The sequence below is a fragment of the Denticeps clupeoides genome, chromosome 6 (genome assembly GCF_900700375.1).
Source record: "Denticeps clupeoides chromosome 6, fDenClu1.1, whole genome shotgun sequence".
Taxonomy (NCBI): Eukaryota; Metazoa; Chordata; class Actinopteri; order Clupeiformes; family Denticipitidae; genus Denticeps; species Denticeps clupeoides.
Window position 1 is genome coordinate 5513200 of NC_041712.1, and position 24625 is coordinate 5537824.

Below are 24625 nucleotides of genomic sequence, written 5' to 3' on the forward strand. Positions count from 1 at the left end.
GCTGTTTATTTCTTGTTTGACTCTGAGCATTTGCTGTGTGTTTGTGTGCTTTGTGAGTGTGTTAAATTGAGAGAAAGGGCAGCGCTGAACCCCCTGGGGGTCCAGGTTGCCATTGGTCACCCGCGCTCTCTTCATAACGAACTTCATTCCGCGCATTAGCAAAATGGACCATTATGGTGCTCTGTTTTTTACATGGCTGTAATTAACAGGCAGATTATTCCAGTTAACAAGTAGATCTGGCCCTCAGGCATGGTAAGGCACAGCAACGCTTACACACACACACACACACACACACACACACACATGCAGCACACGCCAGAACACCACAATGTGAATCAGAGGAAAGAAAATCCACCCTGTGAGAGCCACTGCGTTCAGTTTTGCATCATCTGGGTTATGTTTTATACCGACCCATCAACCTTTTTTTCCTGTCCTATGATAATAATCTGTTTATATTCTGTACGTCCATAAATAAATAGATTCAGTGTCATGAAAAGTCTGGAAACAGGAGGGGGAGATGCAGAGCAAAAGGGCAAAACGAGCCCCTAAATCACCGAAACTGTCCCCATTCTTAAGAGTAAAAGAGTGGCCATAAAGATTAGAAAAGGAATCTGGGCGTGCTCAGTAGCAGAAGCATGTCAGAAAGCCTTAGAACAGAAATGACAGAGTCATAAAACACCTGTAAAGAAAAATGACTCATAACAATAAATGACAGGCGGATATGAGGCGGTAGAATTTTTTCTTTTTTCTTTTTTGGAGCAAATGCAACGGTGACCCCTAGTGGCATAAAATCTGGGAACAAAACATCCTTGACAGACTCAAGTACAATCAAACTTTTTAATTTTGAGAGATACTCATCCTTTCATTGTGCAAATGTCTTATAGATATATAAACATTTTAATTATCACCCCAAAAAAGACACAACCGTGGAGAAATGTCACACGCCTTCAGCACAACTGGAATTGCTGATGTGGGAGCCATCATCTCACTTCGGCTGGGTCTTCGAAATCAAATCCCCTCCGCTGAGAGCCTCAGGCCAATCCCCTTGAAAACAGAGAAAAGAAGTAAAAAAATATAGATATATATTTTTTTAAAGATAAAAACACCAGTCTGTGTTTCCTGTCCTCGAATGTTCTCAGGTTTTCTCCAGTGACAGTGACAGATGAGGTTTGTCCTGCTGGCTGGTTTCTGAAATAGCAGCACAACCTGAGAATGCCAAGGCCGTGGATTCGAGTGAATCTTGTCCTTCCTCGCTAAAGTTCTTCCTTTCCCAAGTACTTCGCTGCTAAACTATTAAAAGGGAATTGCACTGACAGTACAAAGCAGGTGCATAAATATTCCCTACCCCATCTATTCATTTTACTCTGCCTCATCAAAGGTGGATGTCAAACACTTCATCCTCCAGTCTGCTGGGAATCTCCTCTGTGGTGAGAGAAGAGGGGGGGGAGATGACATTCGTCAGAGAATGAATGTGTTCAATAAAAACACTCCCCAGAGGTAGCGTTTGTGCCGCTTAACAGCTAAGCACACAAACAGAGACGGACATAATAAATACTGTATGTCTGCAGCCGTAAATGGATCGTATAGCTGCAGGCCGGGCTGGCTGGCTGGCTGGTGTGTGTGTGTGTGTGTGTGTGTGTGTGTGTGTGTGTGTGTGTGTGTGTGTGTGTGTGTGTGTGTGTGTGTGTGTGTGTGAGTGTGTGGTGAATGTGCGCAGTACGTGGTCAGGGTGCTTGTGAGCATGTAGTCATCACGTGAAAGTGTCTAGAGGGCGGAATTTACGCGAATCTGTCAAACACGACCCCTCTTGTGGATTTTTTTATTACCTGTGCTTCTTGTGAGTATGAGTTCGGATTCATGCCTCTTTACTGTGTGTGTTTGTGTGTGCTTGAATGTGTTTAAGTGTTTGTGCCACAACATTAAAATCACTGAAAGGTGATTCCGCTGAGGGGACGAGCACTGATTAATATAAAGTCTTGCAGTTGATTCCTGGTATAGTAAGACATATACACCAGTGGACCAGCGACAGGGTCATTGTGTCCAAGGTTCATATACAGTACAGGCCAAAAGTTTGGACACACCTTCTGATTCTGGTCATGAAAATAAAGAAAACACATTGAATGAGAAGGTGTGTCCAAACTTTTGGCCTGTATTGAATGAGCATGTCAGAAGCGAGTCTGTGTAGCTCCACACCAATCAGGATGACCATACTGACCACAGTCCACCACTGACCGAGCAACGGCTCTGGTCTAATGGCGCTTTCAGATTGCGGCTGTTCAGGGCGTGTGCTGTAAATCCTCTTCATGAGGGTGCGGTGTGTGTGTGTGTGTGTGTGTGTGTGTGCGTACCTGAAGAGTGTGGAGCTGGCACAGCCCCAGCAGGAGGAGGAAAGCTGAGGGAGCGGGCATGCTGAGCCGCCGGACCCCTGACGCTCGCGCTCCTACTCCGTTTACGGCACTCGATAGCCAGCTGGCTACGGCAGGCTTCATGGCAGCTCACGCCACAGGCTGCCACAGGCGAAAAACAGCAAGAGAGAGAGAGAGAGACATGGCACAAACACTTACACATGTCTACATTCCACACGTGAAAAATTGAGAGAAATTGTTTATGATAGGCATACCTTGACATTTGTATCTTTGTCTGTAAAAGCCCCATATCTGAAAGAGAGCATCAGTGTTTCGGTTTGGAACAGCTGTGGTTTGGATGCCAGGGTTGACCTTTCCATTAGCTGCCAGCATCATTAACTAGAACTCGCAGCATGCAATCGCCCGGCTTGTGATGCATTAATAGATGCTTATCAGAGCAACATTGAAACGAAATCGTTTTTTTTTTCTCTTCTTAAGATGGGAAAGTGCAGCGTTCTCATGTTTGGGAGTGGTCCAACAGACGTGTCAAAACAGGAAGTGGACGGAACGTGCGCCGCTCGCTGCCGCTTATTTTCTAAGAACATGGTGTCATCGTGTTTACTTCCCTTCCCCGCAGGCCGCCCTGAGAGAGCCGCTTTCGAAGCGCCTCGCCACATATAAAAAGGGACAGGGTGCAAATGAGCTGCTGACCGCATGGCTACTCATCCGTGCGTGCGGGACCACAGTGGCTGGACCACCCGGACGGCTCGACACGCCGGGAAAAAGCATCTCGGCCGCTGCGGCACCTACAGTACGTGCAATTAAACGGGAAGCACAGGCATTTGTGACCGAGCCCCGCCCATCATCGTTATACTTACGAAGCCTGAGCAGTGCTCACAGAGAGTGGGCCTCATGGCGTGCATCTCTTTAAAGGAGTGGACGAAGCCCATCTTACAGCCCACCGTGGTACTGGCCCGGTTGAAGTACTCGATCATTTCCTCGGTGCTGATTCGCCCGTCTCTTTCGACCGAGAGAAAGCGAGATGAGTGGGTAACAGTGAAGACAGTTGCGAGGACCAAGCCTCGAGCGGCGTAGTCTTCGTACCGATTTCTGTCCAGGTTGTTGAACTTGCTGAGATAAGGGAAGTTGTTTTTAATCATCTGAAATTCCTCCTGGGAAAGGAATCCATCTCCGTCCGTGTCGAAATTCTTGAACACTGACTGTAAAAATTGAGATTTTTTTTTATCACGCCGCTCATTGATCCAGGGTAAAGAGAACATCCATAAGGCAGAAAATCCTGTAGGCCTGTACCTCTACCATCTTCTCGATGTGTTTGCTAATGATGGCGGGATCGGCTTTGGGCTTGACAGAGGAAGCCCACTCCTCAATTAGAGGCGATTTGGGTCCAGAGGTGAGAGTCTAAAAAAAGAGATGTTATAAAAACCATGGTAGAATGTAATATAATTGCAATTTAAAAGAAACAGTAAAATATGTAGAACTGGCCTCATTAGCTTCATAGTGTCTGTGAGGGACACTCACGGATGGGTTTGCTTTGCGGGGCTCTCGCTGTAAGGAGAGCTGGTAAATCTCCTCCTCTGTGTGGTACTGGTCCAGCGAGACCTGCAAGACACGTACAGAACTTCGGGCATAAACTATCAGAGTCAAAAGCTGCAGTAACTACAGGACTAACCATGGCACAAGTCTCCTGAACAACATCTACAGACACACCTTCTCATTCAATGTGTTGACCATTCATGACCATTTACGTTGGTAGATTCTCACTGAAGGCATCAAAACTATGAATGAACACATGTGGAGTTATGTACTTAGCAAAAAGTGGAGACCTGGCCTCCACAGTCACCGGACCTGAACCCAGTCGAGGTGGTTTGGTGAACTGGACCGCAGAGTGAAGGCAAAGGGGCCAACAAGTGCTAAACACCTCTGGGAACTCCTTCAAGACTGTTGGAGAAGCATGTCAGGTGACGACCTCTTGAAGAATGCCAGGAGTGCAAAGCAGTAATCAGAGCAAAGGCCAGCTAATTTGAATATAAACTAGAATATAAAACATGTTTTCAGTTATTAAGTACATAACTCCACATAGTTTTGATGCCTTCAGTGAGAATCTACCAATGTAAATGGTCATGAAAATAAAGAAAACACATTGAATCAGAAGGTGTGTCCAAACTTTTGGCCTGTACTGGTTTTAAGCGCTGTGGGTAAAGGTTGGGCAAGGGGCTTACAAAACTAGTTGTCTGCAGGACTCTGGTCAAGGTAGCTAAACACAAAACCTGCTAAATACCTTGTGAAGCAACCTGAGATATCATGCCCCCTGAATGCAGTGCAATTTTTTTGCGCCCGTCCCCGTGTGTTTTCACTGACAAAATATTTCACAGGACACTTTTCTTGCCTAAAATGCAACGTCGAAATCAGACAGTTTGTTTCCCCAGAAGACAGTAGATTATATTGAAAGGCATTTGTTACATTTGGGAACAACGTGACTGACAGTCATAGCAGCACCAGCATGGGAGCACTGAAGAGCACACTTTCCTGCTCTGGCTCTTCTCTAGCGTCACACAGAGCAGAAGACAATGGACCATGTTCATGTTTTCTTTTAAATGCTTCCAATTACTAGCACGTGCAAGGTGCTAGCACCTCTGCTTTTTTCAAGTGAAGTGAAAGCCAAGCAATTTTCATTGTGATACACCGCACAGCACATGCTGACACAACTAAATGTGTCCTCTGCCATGACAGGCGGTGTGGGAGCAGTGTGTGGGGACGGTGCTTTGCTCAGTGGCACCTTGGCGGATACTGACAACCTTCTGATTACAGTGCCACTTCCTTAACTGCTAGGCCACCACTAGAACCGGGTATTAGCGGATTTCGTAATACCATTTCAGGTCTATATTACGAGAAAGGTGTACCAGGAGTAAGCTGAGAAGATCGTTGTTGCCGGTGATGTTTGGCGGTGTGCTCTGGACATCTGCAAGCTCTCTAAGGATGGCGTAGAGCTGCTGGGTCTTCACCAGGTTTACCCGGCTCTTGCCCTTATCTGCCCAGTCTGGCAGGGCCACGTGCACTGCAATGAGGTCCTTCAGGTGCACCCCAAGGATTGGGAAACGGAAGCCCAAACTCTCTGAAAACCGCTGGCGGTACGGGCCATAGTTTCCACAGGACGTTAACAGCTCCACCAGACTCGTAAACTCCTGTGGGAAGACATAACATGTATTTTTGTATGTTTCCAGGGCAATTGTTAATTTTTGTTCTGGCTCAAAAGTAACATAAACTGGTGCAAAACTATTTGACAGGTTGGTTGATCATTTAATCGTTTCCCCTTTTGTCCACCTTTGTCTAGAGAACATGACATAATTAATTAGGTGAAATAATTATGACAAATGTTCATCGGTACAATGCAACCAGTCAGAATTCAGAGAAAAAGTGCCATTCTGTGTGAATACCTAACAATCCTTTCGGCCGGGTGGTTAAGTGTTTTGTAAGGGTGGTAATAGCCTAGTGGTTAACACACTCGCTATGAACCAGAAGACCCAGGTTCAAATCCCACTTACTACCATTGTGTCCCTGAGCAAGACACTTAACCCTGAGTGTCTCCAGGGGGGACTGTCCCTGTAACTACTGATTGTAAGTTGCTCTGGATAAGGGAGTCTGACAAATGCTGTAAATGTAAACATTGTAAGGATCAAATGGACTGGAGGAAAATTCTGGTCTGTCTTCTTTGGCAAGGAAATCCAAAGCCTCTGATCATTTTCCTGAGTCTTACCTTGTGGACCTCATTGCTGAGGAGCGCCTGTGTGTCTTTGAGTCTGGCTATGGAGCTGTTACTGAGCCCTCCAACCACAGCCATCAGAGTGTTGAAATTCTGCAAGTGCAGTAATTCCTGGGGACAAAGCCAGTTCTGTCAAATCTGTCAAATTGGGACAAGTGTTCAGGACCCCTCAGCACAGCTCCTAGCAAAGCAGTTTAAGCTCCTGGCTTCAAGACCAAACCACTTATGAACCTAGAGCAGGGGTCACCAACACTGGTCCAGGAAACTTTCATTAAAATGTTATATTTTTTATCATATTTTGATTTATATATGTCTTCTATATATGACTTTTATATATGTCTGTCACGATCCGGTCCGAAATGGGGTTACTCCGGTCCGGGATCCGCCGCTCGTCCATCTTGAATACTGGACCAGTCATTTATTCATTTATCATTCCTCACAGCTGTTCATCTAATCTTTTCTGGTTTTCAAATCGATTCCGTTCGATTCCTCTTGTCCACTTGGACCATTTAAGACTCTGTGTTTGGACTTTCCTCCCTCCTTCATGGACTGTTTTGTCTGACCCGCCAGGGGTCGTGCCATAGGAGGGGGGATTGTCACGATCCGGTCCGAAATGGGGTTACTCCGGGACCGGAGTTTCATTGTTGTCATGTGAAATGTTCCCTAATCGTTTTCACCTGTGTTAATTGTATAAAGCTGCCCTGTTCGTTTCTGTTCGCCGTCAGGTCTTTAATGTTATGTTCCGTGTTCACCAGTGTCTACGTCTCGGATGTCTCCCCTGTCCTGTGATTTAACCATTAAACCCCTATTTCGTGATGCCGTCCTTCATTTCTCGTCACTCTCTGTTCACCTGCCTCGTCATGCCCGCATGGACGTGACAATGTCTTCTTTTAAGCTAGCTTCTTTTTTTCTTTTTTTTTTACACACAGTATTTGAGATCCCTCTGTGGCTCAAGGACTGCACCTAATTTCGTTGTACTTCTTACAATGACAATCAAGATATTCTGATTCTGAACACCAGTCCAACACAGGTTAGATCGTTCCATGTTCCACCACACCTCACTCAGCTCAAGTACTGGGTGATAATGAGTACAGAAGTTGAATCAGATGTACTAAATGAAGGTAAACACAAAAATGTGCAGGACAAGGTCTTTCCAGGAACAGGATTGGTGACCCAACCTAGAGGCACCTTTCATCCCAGAATGCATTTTGGTTGTAATTTTTTTTACCAACCTTGGCCACCTTGACAAAATGGGACATGACCACAGCTCTCTGCTGGGCGGTGGGCTTGCTGAGAACCATGAGCTGGATCCACTGAGACACACTGTTGAAGAGGGTGATGAAACGTTCCAGGATGGGGTTCTCCACCGTGCACCCGTGCATCACAAAGCTGTGGTAGTCCTGGAACTGAGAAATAGATACAGGAACTTTAGGAATGTTTATACAAGTAAAATTTCAGTATTATAATGCTAGCTTACTAAGATCCGACAGAAAGACTTGTATTCCAGGTAGGTTAAGTGCTCTGCCAGTTCAGAGGCCTCCAGGTGGTCAAACAGCAGAGACTTCTTGCTCTTCTTCAATACCAACTGGCTTTGCTTGCTCAGCTGACGTCTCCATTCGTATGAGGGCCTGAGAAGCAGACACTGCCTCATTTCAGCTTCACATCATTTTTTTTCCCTCAGCTTTTAAGGAGAGAAGCACTGCCTATATACCCACATCATTGCCATCGATCACAAAATGAATCTCCAAACCCTAGTGTCTGAAACAGAGAATCCTAAAATTCGCCTCAGTCCAAAAAAGATCAATCCCACCAAAATTAATTTTCTTCAGTGTACTTTCAAATGTTATACTTCAGATAATCTGTGCTAAATTGAAATAGACATACACACAACACAAACACGGCAACAACAGCGAAATAAGTGAAGCCACGTCTGCATTTTATGTCATTTCTGCCTGTGGTGATGGATCTCCAGAGCAAGACAGGCCATCACTTCCTTGACTCCTTCTATTATAGAGGAGACAGGGTCTAAAAGGAGGGATTCAAGGAGCACACACAAGATGCTCTGGACACAAAGTACTGAAAAGATTTCAATAAGATGACAGTCAGAGGAGGATCATAAAAGTTAATATATGAAAAGCTTTTTATATGCTCTTTGCACACAAAGAACACAAATTATTTTATTCAAAAACATTTTATTAATGTTTTATATTTAAAATTGAGAGTTATTTAAATGCCACTTATGTCATACTGGTTCCACCCGTCCATTTTCATGGTTCCACTGACAGCTACCAAAGCAGGCAGGTATAATTGAGATGCATAAAAGTGGTTCAGTGGTTCACCAATACAGGACAGAACAAAGAAAAAAGATGTGGACTCACACGCTGTCAATGTCAATCAGCCAACTGCAGTGCACATGTCCTTTCTGCACCAGATGTCTTTTGATCTCTCGGATCTGTTCAGCCAGCTCTGGGTTCAGGTCGAACTCAGCCGGAAACTCAGTTATCCAGTACCTCAATAAGAAAGGCACAGGTCTTCATGAAGAAATTAGCTTCCAGGAGACAAAAAAAACTCCTCAGCATTTTACTTTACATATTACAGCATTTATCAGATGCTCTTATTTAGAGCATCTCACAATCAGTAGTTAGAGGGACACTTGGAGATGTCTTGTTCAGGGACACAAGGGGAGTAAGTTTGATTTGAACCTGTGATTTAATTGCCTTCTGGTTCATAGGCAAGTGTGTCACCCACTAGTAGACATGAAGCACAAGGCAAGAAACACTCGGGACCTTATTTTTGATGATTTAATAGCATATAGTTTACAGCCTGGGGTGTAAAGCAGACTTTGCACTAATGCAAAAATGAAAATATTATCCCGACTCTCTTAGTAACACAGGGGCGCGTTTTGGGAGTAAAAGGTCAGTTGGAATGGTGCATGATTATTCCAGAGAAGGACCCTTCCGCTACCTTTAGATTTAATATGTAAATTATTCAAGGGGATATCAGGGGATAAAATAATATATGTATATTCTATATTTCTGTGGATTTTTATTGTTAATGTAATTTGAATGTTTAGAATAAGATTTTTAACGGAGGTAGCAGAATGCACCAGATGCATTGTGGTGATTACAGTGTGGTGCTGTGCTGCAGCGCTTCACAACGACAATCACTTCACATTACATCCAGCGTGAGCGTCATACACCCACCACTTCTAAAGTGTTGCTGAAAATACACTTGATGACAGTGGTGCAACACTGATTTTGCTGCTCAAAAGGACTATGTCATTTAGATGCCTTAAAATAGCAATTTTACAGACTAATTTAATAGTAATTTTACATACTAATTTAACTTTCAAATACTAATTTAATTGAACTTACAAAATGCAATACAATTTCAATGTCTCAAATGTATTTACTGATGTCCCCAAAAATGACGACTCGTCTTACTTGACAAGATGGCAGATTTGGGACTTGCGGTTCGAAGAGCATCCATCCTCCTGCAGTCTAATCAAAAATCAAGGATCGCTTAACATGTCAAAATAGTTGCACAAAATGGCACAGTGCTGTCACCATCAGTGTGATGTGACAGATGGTATGGACACGGCCTGTCGTCTTCATGAGCAAGACTGCTTAAAGAATAATTAATGAGCAGGTGAAAAATATAATGATCAATTAAACTGAAAATAGATGTATTCATGAATCTAACCAGGGTAAATATGGGACAATTAACAGTCTTCCTGAATATTCACACAATTCCAATGAAGGATCCCAATGGGCATTAATCTTTATATGGTGATAACAGCTTTTTTCAATATGCTCATGACTAATCAACCTAATTTCATTGAATATTTCACTGTTAGTGTGGATTGCTGGTAGGGTTTCAGTTCAGTTTAATGATATTTTGGAAGGATACTTCAGAAGGAGTTTTTTGGCAAGATCAGTAGAAGAAAGATACCATGGATGCATCATGAGAAACATCCTAACGAGGGAACCGTCCCCCAGCGTCCCCTCATTATCTGTGCACGAGGCGAGAGAGAGACGGAGAGGATTCAGTCTAATGCAGTAGAGCTCAGCGGAGGAGCAGGAGAGCAGCGGCAACACGGCACTGACCGAACGCTTTGATGCAAGCTTCCACCAGCTCATCCACTGTTGCTGACTGATCCAATGTCATGCTCTCCATCGCGCTCTCTTTCTATCGGCTTTGTTCTTCTCTCTCACCCCCTCTGAATATCCCCCACAGCTAGTACTGCCGCGTCCCTTTGATTTCCTCGTCGTCACGCTGCAGAGGAAAAAAAAACATCACATGGGGTTACAGTGCAGTAATGAAAATCAATCTGCAGAGATACCATATGGAAATGTAGATTTACATTTTGTTTATTCTGCTCGGTTAGCCTCATGCCAGATAAAAGTATGAAAACCTAGCAGATAGAAAAGTCAAAATAAAACCAGTGAGGTGGGATCCCACTGGACTTATGAGAAGCACTTGGCTCACATATCTGTCTAACCAACATTCAGCATTCATTTTTACCATAAATACGAAACACATATGTAACAATACACATGTATGACATTTGCAGGTGATGAATAATTAGAAAAGGTTGTTAAAAGGAAATTTACCTTTTTCTGGTTTCACCAACTGAAGATGTGTTGGTCCACACTCTGGCTTGTAAAGCAGAACTTTCTCTTCATTAACCCCTCTGAGCCAACACTTCCTGAACTCTTGCCACATGAACAACCAGGGTCACCACCTCAACGTCTGTGCACAGGATGTGTCTGTGTAAACACACCGCCAACCACTCCTTCCTCTAACGCTGAACAGCCTGCAAAAAACAAGCCTCCCACAGATACCACTACAACCAAGACTGTAAGTAACTGTAACCATAAAACATGTATACATTACCCTGTATACATTCTATATGCATGTATGAGGTTCCCTGTGTTTTGTTCAAATTCAGCAGCCTAACTGTTCTATCAATGTGTTTTATTTTTGTGTGTGTGTATCTCTTTTTTCATATAATAATTTTTAAGGATGTGTAGATTTTGACCTAAGACATAAAAGATCTCATGACCATTTCTTTTTTTTTTTTTTGTGATCATCAGGTCTGCGAACTTTATAAAATGATACCGTTCCTGAACCAGACACCCATAAATCCATATATCCATATAGATCAAATGCTCCAGTACTTCAAAATGGCAAATTCTTGGTTCTGTCTCATTCACTCAGGTTAGGTTAGGTTAGATTATGTTAGTTTAGGTTTGGTTAGGGATTTTTGGTTTTCCCTCTCTTTATCTTTCATTTCAGCCCTCACCCTGATGAACCAAACTGACAGAACCAGAACCAGGTCTGAATCTATGGTAGTTCAGTGCATTGGCGGAGTAAACCATCATTTGGAGAATTAATTGTCTGAGCAAGACGAACTGTGAGCTCCAGCACGAGAGACAGCACTGGCAATGTAATTTCAGATCCAGGTACAGGATTATTGATCTCGGTGTCTTGAGGTTGCCATTAGACTGCAGTGCTGATGAAGCCACTGTAGTAGAGGTCCTTTGCCTCCATCTGGTGGTAGTGTGTCTCATTGTTGTTTGTTCACAATACTCATGCAACAAGGATTCAGACATTGGAGGGTTTCTTTGCTGATGCACGTTCCTGTTTAACACCATTCCAATATTGGCTGCCATTCATGCTGAGAAACTATTGGTGTTTTTTTAGGGGAAAATGATGGAGTACCCAATAACAGTGGTTCCTAATACTCTTTCTGAAGGAAGTTCCTCATGCATGATGAGGTTATAAATGACCACCTAATCATAATTCAGCAGTGGACACATTGAATGATGTGCTGTTATGAAGTACCCAACATTGATAATGGTTCCTGATGTGCCCTTTGTTATTACTTTGTATTAAATAAAATCCGTGTCCCTTCAGTGGAGAGGTGTGCCCCCTTCAGCAGCTGTTCCCTTCCACCCGGCTTAGGAAGGAGAGATAGTGACGGTATGAGTATTCCCAAACATAGGTGTAATCTCAAAAGAGCTTTTGTCGGTCCAAGATATTTTCGTTGTGTAGTGTTTATCGATAAGATCACTTTCTGATTAGCTATTTATATTAAGACATGTGCATCATGTTTTTCTAGACCCTTGTGGGGCTCTATGTCATGCAGAAGAACCCCTTTTGCCTCAACCTTGACCTTCATCCAGCAAGAGCAACAGGTTAATATGGGTTAAAAGAATATTTGGCAGCCACAACATTAAAACCATCTACCTAAAATTTCAGTTTTCCCAAATGCCTTCAAAACAGCTCTGACTCATGGAATGGTCTACACAAGGATTGTAACTGTGAAATCTGGTACCAAGACCTAATAATTAAGATGTCACAATTGTCACTAGGGTCAGTGGTGGCCTAGTAGGTAAGGAAGCAGCCCCGTAATTGGAAGGTTGCCGGGTCGAATCCCGAACCGCCAAAGGGTCACTGAGGTCTCCTTGATCAAGGTACCATCCCCACACACTGCTCCTCACACAGCGCCCACTGCTCCCTCAGGGGGATGGGTTAAATGCAAAGGACACATTTCACTGTGTGCACTGGGTGCTGTTCTGTGGTGTGTCACATGCGACAACTAATCACTGTTTTTCCCGTTTTTGTGACAGTTTTGGAGATGTCGACCATCACAGTCTGGTCCTTGACAAAAGATTTCTCTCTTACATATAATTTCACCCCTGAATTATATCCATGCTTAAGAGGTACCATTGTGACATAAAAATTGAGGGCAAAAAAATGGTACAATTTAGGCGGTTCCCAAGATAATTAGATAATGAGGTCAGGTGGGGAAGCCGCTTCCATTCCCTGATGCTATAGACTCAGTAGCTGTGCTGTAGACTGACTGTGTGGCTACTGACATTCACAAGGCATGCCAGTGAAATATCACGGCCTCTGGCATGGCTTAAGAACAGCTATAAATGGCCCAGCCAGGCAAAGAACTGCAATAGATGCAACTTCTCTGCACGTAGTGTCATTTCCTCCCAATAATTTTTGGTTTCTTCATGGATCTGTAAAACACTCAGTGCATAAAATTGTCATCATTTGTGGATTCTTTTAATAAGAGTGAATGATTGCAATCTTCTTTTTTCCTATCAAAATGTACCAAATGACAAATAAACATAGAGTCAATTGAGGATTTTATGGGCCAAAGCAATAAATTGCTTTATTTCGATATTTACAGAATTCTCTTTTTTCAGTTTTAAATGACAGTTTAATTGATTGTTAGTTTATTAATTCATATGGAAAATTGAAAGATGCAAAAGAAAGAGCATATTTAATTTTTATAAATTTTTTCATTACATATCAGAAATACAATTTTCTATTTATATACAGTTTGTGTTTTGTTGTTATGAGAGTGTAAAGGTCGAAAGTGGTGATTTTGAGGAAATAATGATTTCTTATTTCTTCATCTTACTGATTACAAATTTAGAAAGAGAATACCTTTAGAATTTTTTTAAACAAACCTGGCCCCGCCCCCTTGTGAATATGAATCAGGCCGGACAGGAGATATAACGGGAGGTCTGTATGTGCTTGCGGCTGCACCAGCTCCTGTCTGGCTCTCCGTTCGCTGTTTACATCCAGAAGCACCATGTCTCGGCCGCTGTCAGACCACGACCGCAGGAAGCAGATTTCCGTCCGGGGTTTGGCAGGCGTGGAGAACGTGTCCGACCTCAAGACCAACTTCAACCGTCACCTGCACTTCACGCTGGTGAAAGACAGAAATGTGGCCACCAAACGGGACTACTACTTTGCACTGGCCAATACCGTTCGAGACCATCTTGTCGGCAGATGGATCAGAACTCAGCAGCATTATTATGAGAAAGACCCTAAAGTAAGTCTTACGCCAAACGTCAAAGTTAGTCCATCTGTTAATTGCATTTAACTACTGAAAACTCTAAATTCTGGCTGTGCATAATATAAATTCTCTGAAACCTAATGCCGATTTGCCATTTGGATCAAGAGTGAGGTTATGTGAGCAGACATAAAATAATCTTCTGAATGTCCTGACCCACATGACCCTTGATCTTTTCAGCATCATTCTGCATGCATCTGCTACAATAGCGCACCTTAATTCAGAATAGGATTCTTGTGTAGAAATGAAAATACAATTCTGTTCGTCAAGGCACTGTAGTGGACACACGTTGGACGTATTCACAGAACACATAAAAAGAAAAGGTCAAAGGCTATGGCCTTTTCTGAAAGGTCAAGTCTTAAAATTATTCTGGCCATGTGGTGGTGGGCTTGTCTTGTATGAAATGGACAACAGAACATGTTTTTCTAGTTTTCTCATAATTTATATTTCATAATTTAGTCCTGTGTCTTAAACAATCAGTGTCTTAAAACTGGGTTTTAGCAGCCAGTAACAAAAATATATAGCACTATGTAACCTTTGCTGGTGACCTCTGTACGGTTTATTTTTGGCCTGGTCAAAATGCCAGTGTTAAGTAACACCTCAGCCTTTCCCTCACCCTTACAGACTCTCCTCCTCCTTTACTCCGTCTGTGTTAGCAGTGATCTCTGTCCCCCTCGAGAAAAAAAAAACTCAAAATGTCAAAGGCAACAAGACGTCTAAGGTGTCAGATTGGCTCCCGTATGCAGGCGAGTGGCGTGATATAGCTGTTAAATCGCAGCTCTCACTAGGGCCCTTTCAGCCTAATATTCATGAGGACTCTGAACTCCTCAGTGATCGAGACACTTCCTGTCAGAGCTGTAGCTAAGGGGCAGGCTCACAGATGGGCTTGGCTGGTCATGACCAATAGGGAAAGAAACGCTGAAACACGAAGCCTGTCGTCTTGTGTAGCTGGAGCATGGAGAGAGGGCTCTCAAGAGCATCCACAAAGAGAGCTGTGTGTTCACAAGAAATATTACATTACTAATCCGGACTAATCAAGGTCATCAGATCTAAACAAGGACTTTTTGTTTCACTTCTGCCAACAGAACATGTATAGTCACTTGAATAGTTCAGAATAGCATTATTAGTTACTGTGCTGTGCACAGACATTACAGTTTTTATCTGATATTCAGACACCTAAATCTTCATTTAACTTCATGTTTCATGTGATATACAAAATACATAGAAAACAAATTGAGTAAAAAGAATGTGAAGATAATATTGATTATATTTTTATTTAACCAAATAAATTGGAAAAAAGGTCAGATTACTAGTATTAAGATGAATGATTTCTGTCTTTTCTTCCTCAGCGTGTGTACTACCTCTCTCTGGAGTTCTACATGGGTCGCACCCTGCAGAACACCATGGTGAATCTTGCCATGGAAAATGCTTGCGATGAGGCTACCTATCAGGTGATAAGATTTAAGACATTTATTCACCACATGGACAGTTATATAATTACAACATGTCATGAAATGCACCAAACTCTCACAAAGATGTAGGTATATTATGCTGTCACTGTATTTATTTAAATTTTTAACAAGGAGCACTTAATTCTAAAGTACTCTTTCTATTTACATTGCCCTGTAATGATTGAGAAGACCCTGGTGGCATGAAAAAATGAACCAAGGAAGGGGAACCCATCCTCCTGTCTAAGATGGATATTTATTTTAAAGCATATTAACACACAGCACAAATTCAGCAACTTCACACCAGGTTCAAACCTCCTTGTTGTGCAATTAAACCTTTTTGTAGATGCTTTATTATATATAATTCCATAAACTCATAGTCTCCACTGCAAAACATTATCTGGGTGATTTTTGTATTTCTCATTCCATCATAATCTAACTCTATATGGTCAAAATAACATAGAACCTCAAATATCTTATAATAGTTTTGCCATTTTAGTTTTAAAATGTTATTTATCATGGTAGTAATCACCAAGATCTATGCTCCCCAGCTTGGTTTGGACATGGAGGAGCTGGAGGAAATGGAGGAGGACGCTGGACTTGGAAACGGTGGCCTGGGACGTCTGGCTGGTAGGTCCCATGCTGATTGTCTTTAAAATGTCCAATTGGACAGAAACAAACTTGACTGTCCAATATTAATTAACAGAAATATCCAGTTTATTTATAAAAGCCGACTGTGAATTCTAGAAACAGAACTTTTAATGTGTCTCTCTTTAGCTTGTTTCCTTGATTCCATGGCAACGCTGGGTTTGGCAGCATATGGATATGGCATCCGCTACGAGTTTGGGATCTTCAATCAGAAAATTGTCAATGGCTGGCAGGTCTGTGGCGGTCTTGAATCATATCCATAGCCATATATGATTAAAAATAAAGTTGCAGTATGTAAGACTTCTGTGCAGAACTAATTATCCAAAATATTATAAGCACCCACCTAATGGTGAGTACATTGTGTAACCGTACATGATATGAATCCTAAGCGGATTTTTTTGATCAGCAACAATGCTGAGGTTGGTGGGATGTGGTAACATCCACATTAACTATCATGTCATTAACACACTAACTGCTAGGTTGAAGAGGCAGATGATTGGCTGCGTTATGGCAACCCGTGGGAAAAAGCCCGGCCCGAGTACATGCGGCCTGTTCACTTTTACGGCAGAACAGAGCACCACCCCGATGGAGTGAAATGGGTGGACACCCAGGTAACCGTATAATCATTAGGTACAGTAGAAGCATGCGAACTGAAGTGAAATATTAAATTAGATTGATTTATATGGTGGCTGAGTGCATCTTTTGTCTGTGGTCTTGGCAGGTAGTCCTGGCACTGCCATATGACACCCCTGTGCCTGGCTACAGGAACAATGTTGTGAACACCATGAGGCTGTGGTCTGCCAAGGCTCCCTGCGAGTTCAACTTGAAAGACTGTGAGTGAGCAAGAAGAGATTAAATTGTGGGGAAAAGAGGATGTGTGAATAATAGAGAAAAAAAAAAAAAGAAAAAAGAAATTGTATACATCCAAATGAATCTGGTCTTTAGACAATGCATTCTCATCAGCAGATAGACCAGACTCACACAAAGGCTCCCTGATAAGGGCCTAAGCAGTTTCACAAAAGCCCTTTTCACCTCTTTTTTGTCTCTGTTGGGCAGTCAATATTGGTGGCTACATCCAGGCAGTTCTGGACAGGAATCTGGCAGAAAACATCTCCCGTGTCCTGTATCCAAACGACAATGTGAGTTCCTCAATGAAACTGTGTGTGTGTGAGTGTGTGTGTGTGTGTGTGTGTGTGTTTTAATTACTTCTGACTGAATTGAGTGCAGCTGTTGCTGCCTCAGACACCTTGATTATTATTTATAGGTATGATTATTTATAGGTTTTAAGTGTGCACCGAGATGCACAATCAATGTGAGTCGTGTCCTGTCTTCCCACAAACTCTCACAGTTCTTTGAAGGGAAGGAGCTGCGTCTGAAACAGGAGTACTTCGTGGTCGCCGCCACCCTGCAGGACATCATCCGCCGGTTCAAGGCCTCCAAGTTTGGCTCCAGGGAGATTGTCCGCACCGACTTCTCCAAGCTGCCTGAAAAGGCAAGAGAACACTGGCTGTTGATACTGTTGTAATTGGTTGATCAGTAGAGCATCAGGGCTGAGCAAGAGGGCTGTGACCCTGGTTTCTCGCATCCTTACTCAGGTTGCGATACAACTGAACGACACCCATCCAGCCATGGCCATCCCCGAGCTGATGAGGGTGCTGGTGGATGAAGAGAAGCTCCAATGGGAGAAGGTGAGAGCTGCTTGGTGGTGCTATGCCACCTGTAGATTCATCAATCAATCCATTAATCCAAATATTGTATCATTTGTCTTCAAAATTTCATTAAAAAATGTAAACTTTCAATCCTTCAGCTCCAGCCAAGTTTTGATTGTATAAATGAAGATCCTAATGAGAAGTTGAACCTTTCTGTAATATGATTAATGTATGTAATATTGGATATCTGCTTTTCATGAGCTATAAGCCATAATCACATAAATGAATATCGGATAGCATCATGAAAACCCTTTCCAGATATTCTAAATTAGAGGCACTAATACAACTACAAAAATCTGCATTTACCCACAACAGCAAGACCATTGTCAAATTTGCAGAAGACACCGCTGTGGTGGGGCTCATTTCTGAAGGAGATGAGTCTGCCTACACGAGGTGGAGCAGCAAAGATCAAGGAGATTGTTGTGTACACCACAATCATCAGTGGGGAGAGGGTGTCTGACTTTCACTTCCTGGGCGTTCACATCACAGAGGACCTGTGCTGGGGTGTGAACTCAACAGAGCGTGTGAAGAATGCTCAGCAGAGACTGAGAGTTCTCAGAAAAAATAACATCTCTCAAAAACTGCTGGTGTCAAACTAATGCCATTGTTGCATTGAGAGCATCCTGTGCTACTGCCTCTGCATGTGGTTTTCTAGCTGCACAACAGTTCGGAGGAAATCACTGCAGCAGATTGTGAAGACTGCTCAGAAAATCATTGGCTAGTCTCTACCCGCTCTGAACAAACTGCACAACTTTCACTGCCTCAAGACATTTACATTTATAGCATTTATCAGACGCCCTTATCCAGAGCGACTTACAATCAGTAGTTACAGGGACAGTCTCCCTGGAGCAATTTAGGGTTAAGTGTCTTGCTCAGGGACACAATGATAGTAAGTGGGATTCGAACCCGGGTCTTCTGGTTCATAGGCGAGTGTGTTACCCACTAGGCTACTACCACCCTACCACCCTCAAGAGAGCACAAAATTTCATAAAGGAGTCCTCACATCCCGAACATGACCTGTTCCAACTGCTGCCATCAGGCAAGAGATACAGCGGTGTTAAAACCAGGACAAACGGACTAAACAACAGCTTCTATTCTGTTGCCATCAGGGCACTTAATGACATTTAATCCATCTTTCCTCCTCCAACTCAATTTCTTTTTTCATGGGCAATTATGTTTCTACTTGATGTGCAATAAGTTTTTGTTTTTTTATGTGCAATAAGGTTTCTACCTCATCCTTTAAATTAAATTTAATATTTTGTATCATATGACATGTCATTTTAACCTTGATTCTTTGTTTGGCTCAGGCCTGGGACATCTGTGTGCGTACATGTGCCTACACCAACCACACCGTCCTGCCTGAAGCCCTGGAGCGCTGGCCTGTCCCCCTGTTGCAGCACTTGCTGCCTCGCCACCTTGAGATCATCTTTGAGATTAACAGGCGCCATCTGGAGGTCAGCCTTTTTTATTACATTTTCTAAAGGCGTTAAAAACAGGAGGCTGAGCTCTACATGTAGGGCCATTTCCAGCTGCTGTGCTGCTATAAACTGAACTCTGTATTTGTAATCACTGTTGTAGCGGGTGGCCTCTTTGTACCCTGGTGATGTTGACCGTCTTCGGCGTATGTCACTGGTCGAAGAGGGTGGACAGAAGAGAGTGAACATGGCCCATCTGTGCATTGTTGGTTCTCACGCCGTTAATGGAGTGGCCCGCATTCACTCTGACATCCTGAAGGCCACTGTGTAGGTGACAGAAAATGGAACATACAGAGAAAACTTTCTATAAAATGCAAACTTTAACAATTCAGAAAACCTGAAAAAGAGAAAACTCAATACAATTCAGTGAGAATTTCTGAATTGTTTCTGAAACTAGACTATGTTCTCAATGTATGAAACACTCAGATTATTGAGGTGTGCATGAACTTTATATGAAAATATTTTCCTCAGGTTCAAAGACTTCTATGAGATGGATCCCCACAAGTTTCAGAACAAGACCAATGGCATCACCCCCCGCCGCTGGCTGGTGATGTGCAACCCTGGCCTGGCTGAGGTCATTGCTGAAGTGAGGGGTTCAACTTTTCTTACCTACTCACCCTTAGGATCTAATGATGTGAATGATTTGCTTGATTAGCATGTTTTTCATGTGCCAGAAAATTGGAGAGGAATTTATCCGTGACCTTGACCAGTTAAAGAAACTGGAGAAATTTGTCAATGATGAGGCCTTAATCCGGGATATTGCCAAAGTCAAACAGGTAAATGCACAGACTCAAAGATCCAATCAATTGCCTGATTCCATTTGTTCATGCATTTTGTTGTTTCTGTTGTTCTATCCTCGCAGGAGAATAAGTTGAAGTTCTCAGTTCATCTTGAGGAACACTACAAGGTGAAGATCAACCCCAACTCTATGTTTGACATTCAAGTCAAGAGAATCCACGAGTACAAGAGGCAGCTTCTTAACTGCCTGCACATCATCACATACTATAACCGTGAGTGCTCCCTTTTCCATACTACTTCATTTACCATACTGCCTAATAGTGACTCATCATTTAGTTTCGTGTAACACATTTTCTTCGTAGGCATCAAGAAGGAACCTAATAAGCAGTGGACACCAAGAACCATTATGATTGGAGGAAAAGTGAGGAAATTGCATTCTCCCTGACAAAATAAAACATGTCAAATAGATGACGATGTAAAGATAGTCATTTGAGACTGGCATCTAAGATCTAAGATTCGTCACATTTACACATGTTGCAGGCTGCTCCTGGTTACCACACAGCGAAGATGATCATCCGTCTCATCACAGCCATTGGAGAGGTGGTCAACAATGACCCAGTGGTGGGGGATCGTCTGAAGGTCATCTTCCTAGAGAACTACAGAGTCACCCTTGCTGAAAAAGGTAGCAAAAATAACAAATAATCTTCTCTAGAAATTCAGTAATCTGTTTCTCTTTTCGCTCTAGTCGACTTTTCATCTTATTTTTGTTTTTCCAGCTGTCCCAGCCGCTGACTTATCAGAGCAGATTTCCACAGCTGGAACAGAGGCTTCAGGCACTGGCAACATGAAGTTCATGCTGAACGGAGCCCTCACTATTGGCACTATGGACGGCGCTAATGTGGAGATGGCAGAGGAGGCTGGGGAGCGAAATCTTTTCATCTTTGGCATGAGGGTGGAAGACGTGGAGGCCATGGACAAAAAGGGGTGGGTGATGATATTTTATTGTCACAAATTAATAATACAGTCTTTCATAAGTATCTCCACATACAATGACTGTCCCCAGGTACAACGCCTCAGAGTACTACAACCGTATTCCAGAGCTGAAACAGGCCATGGACCAGATTGCAGGTGGCTTCTTCAGCCCCAAGCAACCTGACCTCTTCAAGGACATTGTGGACATGTTGATGCACCATGACAGGTAGATAAACCCTACCTATGTATAAAAAACAAACACACAGTCATCATACTATACTATACTATACTATACTCATACTATTAGCTCCCTTACTCACTAGATCTTTCGATCAAACATGAAGAGGTGGTCTGAACAAATATCATTCCTATTCTGAGTGAAACGTTGCTTCTGTAGATCAATGTGATGTAAAACACTGGTGAAGTGGACAATAATTTGGGGTGAACAGGGTTTACACTAAAATCCCTTAAATTCCAAATAATCTATGACAACTCCAATAGTCTAATTGACAACTCCACATCCCTGTTATAGCTTCTGATGGTCCCAACCTATACTGAATGCACTCCTTGCCATGTTTTTGCATATTCAGATTCAAGGTGTTTGCAGACTATGAGGACTACATCAAATGCCAAGAGAAGGTCAATGCCCTGTATAAGGTCAGTACAACTTAGGCAACACCAACAAACCTGTGAATGAGCTAACTGACTTGCCCATGCATTATAATGTTCTTGGGATTACAGAACCCTAAGGAATGGACCAAGAAAGTCATCCATAACATTGCTGGCTCTGGCAAATTCTCCAGTGACCGCACTATTGCCCAGTATGCCCGAGAGATCTGGGGTGTGGAGCCCAGCCTAGAGAAGATTCCTGCTCCAGATGATCCTCAATAAATTGCCCTTCAACACCGCATATGTATACATATAAAGTTGTGTCTGAGCAACAAGGATGAATCTTGAATGTTGAGATGTTCTGAGTCAATGATTGCCATCCATGCATTTTGTATCATCTGTCCTTAGTCACTGTCTAACACCTGCATTTGCACATACCCTCCAGTCATCAGTTCAGCCTTCAGCTCAGCCTAGATGTCCTTTCACACACATCCTGTCAATGTTCAATCAGGTTCTACCAACAAAGACCAGAGTGTGTGGATTTTTGTTGCATTTAAAAAGCACAAGATGTTTAACTAGAATCCAACATCACATTGCACAACCGACTATTACATGCTTTTAATGGTATTAATTTTATATTACACCAAGCCAAGGCATTCATATAAGGCATTCAATTATTTTGTAGTATTTTACTAATATTTTGTTTAAAAGGCCTAATATTTTAGCTTTGTTTAAGTACAAGTATTACAAGGATGTATCTGTCTTAAACTCTGGCTCTGTTATCTGTGACACCACTCTATATCTTAATCTTAATGGATTTTAGATTTTACTAATTCACTGTGTACCATTTGGGTCTAATATCCCAATTTGGGATATTAGAAATACCACCTGACTGAAGGTCACTGAAAAATTTCCACTGTGTAAATGCTACTTTAAGACCACTTACTCAATGGTTGATTCTCATTTCTTAAATTTCTCATTCTACATGTTCAACGCATTTGGAAAGGCAGTCCAAATATCCACAAATGTGCACATGAAGTGACGTTAATGGTGATTGAAACTAACATGAGAATGTTTATGTTTACATCAATTATGATGCCATATTCTTGAATGCCTTATATATTCCGTAATGCCACCCCAATAACTTTTGAATAAACTTACATTTAAGCACAATTTATTTATTTAGTTCCAAGCACAAACATAAGCATGCAAAATTCCAAATCCAATTTCCAGGTTGTTTATCTTTTCAAACTTTTGCCATATTTTGATTTTTCTGTCCTCCTGATCATTACTATATTAATATGTGCTATATAAATGTGCTAATTCTGGTATTTCCTAATAATGATATATAAATATAAATCATTGCTATATTAAATTAAACAGCTAAACGATAACATTAATTCCTTCCTCCACACAAAATGTATAGAGGCCTTAGCTTTTGGCACCATTTAACAAAACGTTTACAAACGTTTAACATGTCTACATGAAAGACTCTGTTTTCTTACTGTAACCTTTGGTTTTAAATCTTTTTTACATTTGTGGCATACGCCCTTATCCAGACTTACATTCATATTACCATCAATGAAGTTATCAGATCTGGTTCAGTAGGACCCCAACTATGAATACAATTATTTTATTCACTCAGTTCATTTACATAACTTACAACAGTTTCAAATTAGTCTAAGTACTCTCTAAACTGGGGTTGGCACCCTGCCGATACTTCCAGTTTGCCTAAACAGAGACTTACGTACAGTACAGGCCAAAAGTTTGGACACACCTTCTCATACAATGTGTTTTCATTATTTTTAAGACCATTTACATTGGTTGATTCTCACTGAAGGCATCAAAACAGAAGTTCACGGAGTGAACTGAGGTTCATACAGTTAGTGGTGCACCATTTATCAAACAATGCTTTTCCCACTAGCTTGCACTGTAGCAAAAGAGACCACACCTCCTGTGGCCAGTGTAATGCAGTCGTGATGCATCCAAACATGCAAAATTAAGTATCCACCTATGCTTCCGTATAAGCAAAACAATATGGCGGTAATGGGTTAGGACTCATTCAGAGGGTAGGCATCAAAAACAGATGCAGCTGCAGCCACGAGACAGGAGCTGCAAATGATGCAAACTTTATTGCCTCAAATTCAAACTCGCTTCCTTCTCTACCATCATATGGCACAGGGCCACAGCAAGCCCATGCTCCCATTTCACGGCCTTCTCCTCTGCCTCCAACTGTAAGCGAGCTATTCGGATGCTCACACACATGTCATCCACCACCTCTTCACTGAAAGTAGGAGTTAGGGGCTGTGCTGCATCAGGGACTGTGGAATTGGTGACCTGGTCACCATATACAGATCCCATTTAACTATGGCGCAGGGCACAGCAATGTCAAAATGAGCAGCAATTGTAAACAAGTTACTGTAAACCACAAAACCACACAGGGACACAAATACACACAACAACTACATACAACACATTTGATTGGAAATAAAGAAAATCCTGGACGAGCCCCCAATTGTTACAAATTACCCCCTGGTCTACAATCAGGGTGGCGAAGATGCAAGGTGCTGCGAGTAAAAACAAGGAGCCGAAGTGTATAAAAATAGTAAATACTATATACATACACAGGTGAAACCGACATGGCAGGGAACAGGGATGGCACTAAAGCAAAACACTACTAGCCCTACAAAACCTCTAGCCTAACTGTTAATAACACACTGGCTGACTACCTGACCCTCCAAAACGTACCACTCCAAACGTACTACTCCTAGTGTGTTTAAACAAAGACTTACCTATGGATGATATGTAGGTGCATGCACATAGTATCTTTTCCCTACACACAGGGTTCACCAGTCCACGGAAGTATTATTTTGGGGCTATTTACCAGCCTACATGCCCCGGGAAAGTCTAAAGGTGCACAAACGTGAATCAATAATAACAATAACAATGTTATCACTATAGGGGAAAAAATAAATACTATACAAATAAATACACACACATTACTACACTGATCTCTGACAA

At 42.3% G+C, this 24625-nt stretch overlaps 2 protein-coding genes and 1 long non-coding RNA gene across 6 annotated transcripts; 2 read left to right on the forward strand and 1 right to left on the reverse strand.

Moving 5' to 3' along the window:
• Positions 1-823: 823 nt before the first annotated feature.
• Positions 824-10900, reverse strand: rasgrp2 (RAS guanyl releasing protein 2 (calcium and DAG-regulated)). 4 transcript variants are annotated; one of them, XM_028982443.1, is made up of 18 exons: positions 10740-10845; positions 10490-10540; positions 10233-10401; positions 10036-10138; positions 9570-9626; positions 8505-8636; positions 7604-7754; positions 7359-7532; positions 6121-6237; positions 5267-5548; positions 3849-3965; positions 3657-3764; positions 3450-3565; positions 3224-3365; positions 2621-2657; positions 2349-2507; positions 1346-1422; positions 824-1044 (listed from the first exon to the last, which is right to left on the reverse strand). In XM_028982443.1, exons 3-17 carry the CDS (start codon positions 10300-10302, stop codon positions 1373-1375), a joined length of 1815 nt encoding a protein of 604 aa, XP_028838276.1. In that variant the 5' UTR covers positions 10303-10401; positions 10490-10540; positions 10740-10845; the 3' UTR covers positions 824-1044; positions 1346-1372. The 4 variants fall into 4 exon arrangements, 3 of the variants coding, with proteins under 3 accessions (XP_028838276.1, XP_028838277.1, XP_028838275.1); XM_028982444.1 differs by lacking the exon at positions 10490-10540 and having other exon boundaries at positions 3885-3965; positions 10740-10900; XM_028982442.1 differs by lacking the exon at positions 10490-10540 and having other exon boundaries at positions 10740-10900.
• Positions 10871-12557, forward strand: LOC114791899 (uncharacterized). Its single transcript, XR_003750061.1, has 5 exons — positions 10871-10986; positions 11223-11591; positions 12046-12111; positions 12251-12326; positions 12504-12557. It is a non-coding gene; the product is annotated as an uncharacterized LOC114791899 (long non-coding RNA).
• A 1184-nt stretch (positions 12558-13741) lies between these two features.
• On the forward strand, positions 13742-22777 carry pygma (phosphorylase, glycogen, muscle A). Its single transcript, XM_028982441.1, has 20 exons — positions 13742-13984; positions 15355-15456; positions 16005-16083; positions 16231-16334; positions 16581-16712; positions 16823-16934; positions 17158-17240; positions 17450-17593; positions 17697-17789; positions 19118-19264; positions 19389-19552; positions 19757-19871; positions 19960-20061; positions 20148-20295; positions 20386-20444; positions 20564-20705; positions 20800-21007; positions 21087-21221; positions 21586-21652; positions 21737-22777. The coding sequence occupies exons 1-20, from the start codon at positions 13742-13744 to the stop codon at positions 21884-21886; spliced, it is 2529 nt and encodes an 842-aa protein (XP_028838274.1). The 3' UTR covers positions 21887-22777.
• The last annotated feature ends 1848 nt before the right edge of the window (positions 22778-24625 follow it).

Excerpts from the sequence above, each read along its gene's own strand:
- rasgrp2 (XM_028982442.1), bottom strand. The coding sequence starts at position 10,302 with ATGGAGAGCATGACATTGGATCAGTCAGCAACAGTGGATGAGCTGGTG. Across the intron at positions 10,139-10,232 it reads AGCTTGCATCAAAGCGTTCG|ATAATGAGGGGACGCTGGGG; the intron begins GTCAGTGCCGTG and ends CCTCGTGCACAG. Across the intron at positions 6,238-7,358 it reads ATTTTGTCAAGGTGGCCAAG|GAATTACTGCACTTGCAGAA; the intron begins GTTGGTAAAAAA and ends CTTTGTCCCCAG.
- pygma (XM_028982441.1), top strand. The coding sequence starts at position 13,742 with ATGTCTCGGCCGCTGTCAGACCACGACCGCAGGAAGCAGATTTCCGTC. Across the intron at positions 16,935-17,157 it reads CGAGTTCAACTTGAAAGACT|TCAATATTGGTGGCTACATC; the intron begins GTGAGTGAGCAA and ends TCTGTTGGGCAG. Across the intron at positions 17,241-17,449 it reads TCCTGTATCCAAACGACAAT|TTCTTTGAAGGGAAGGAGCT; the intron begins GTGAGTTCCTCA and ends AAACTCTCACAG.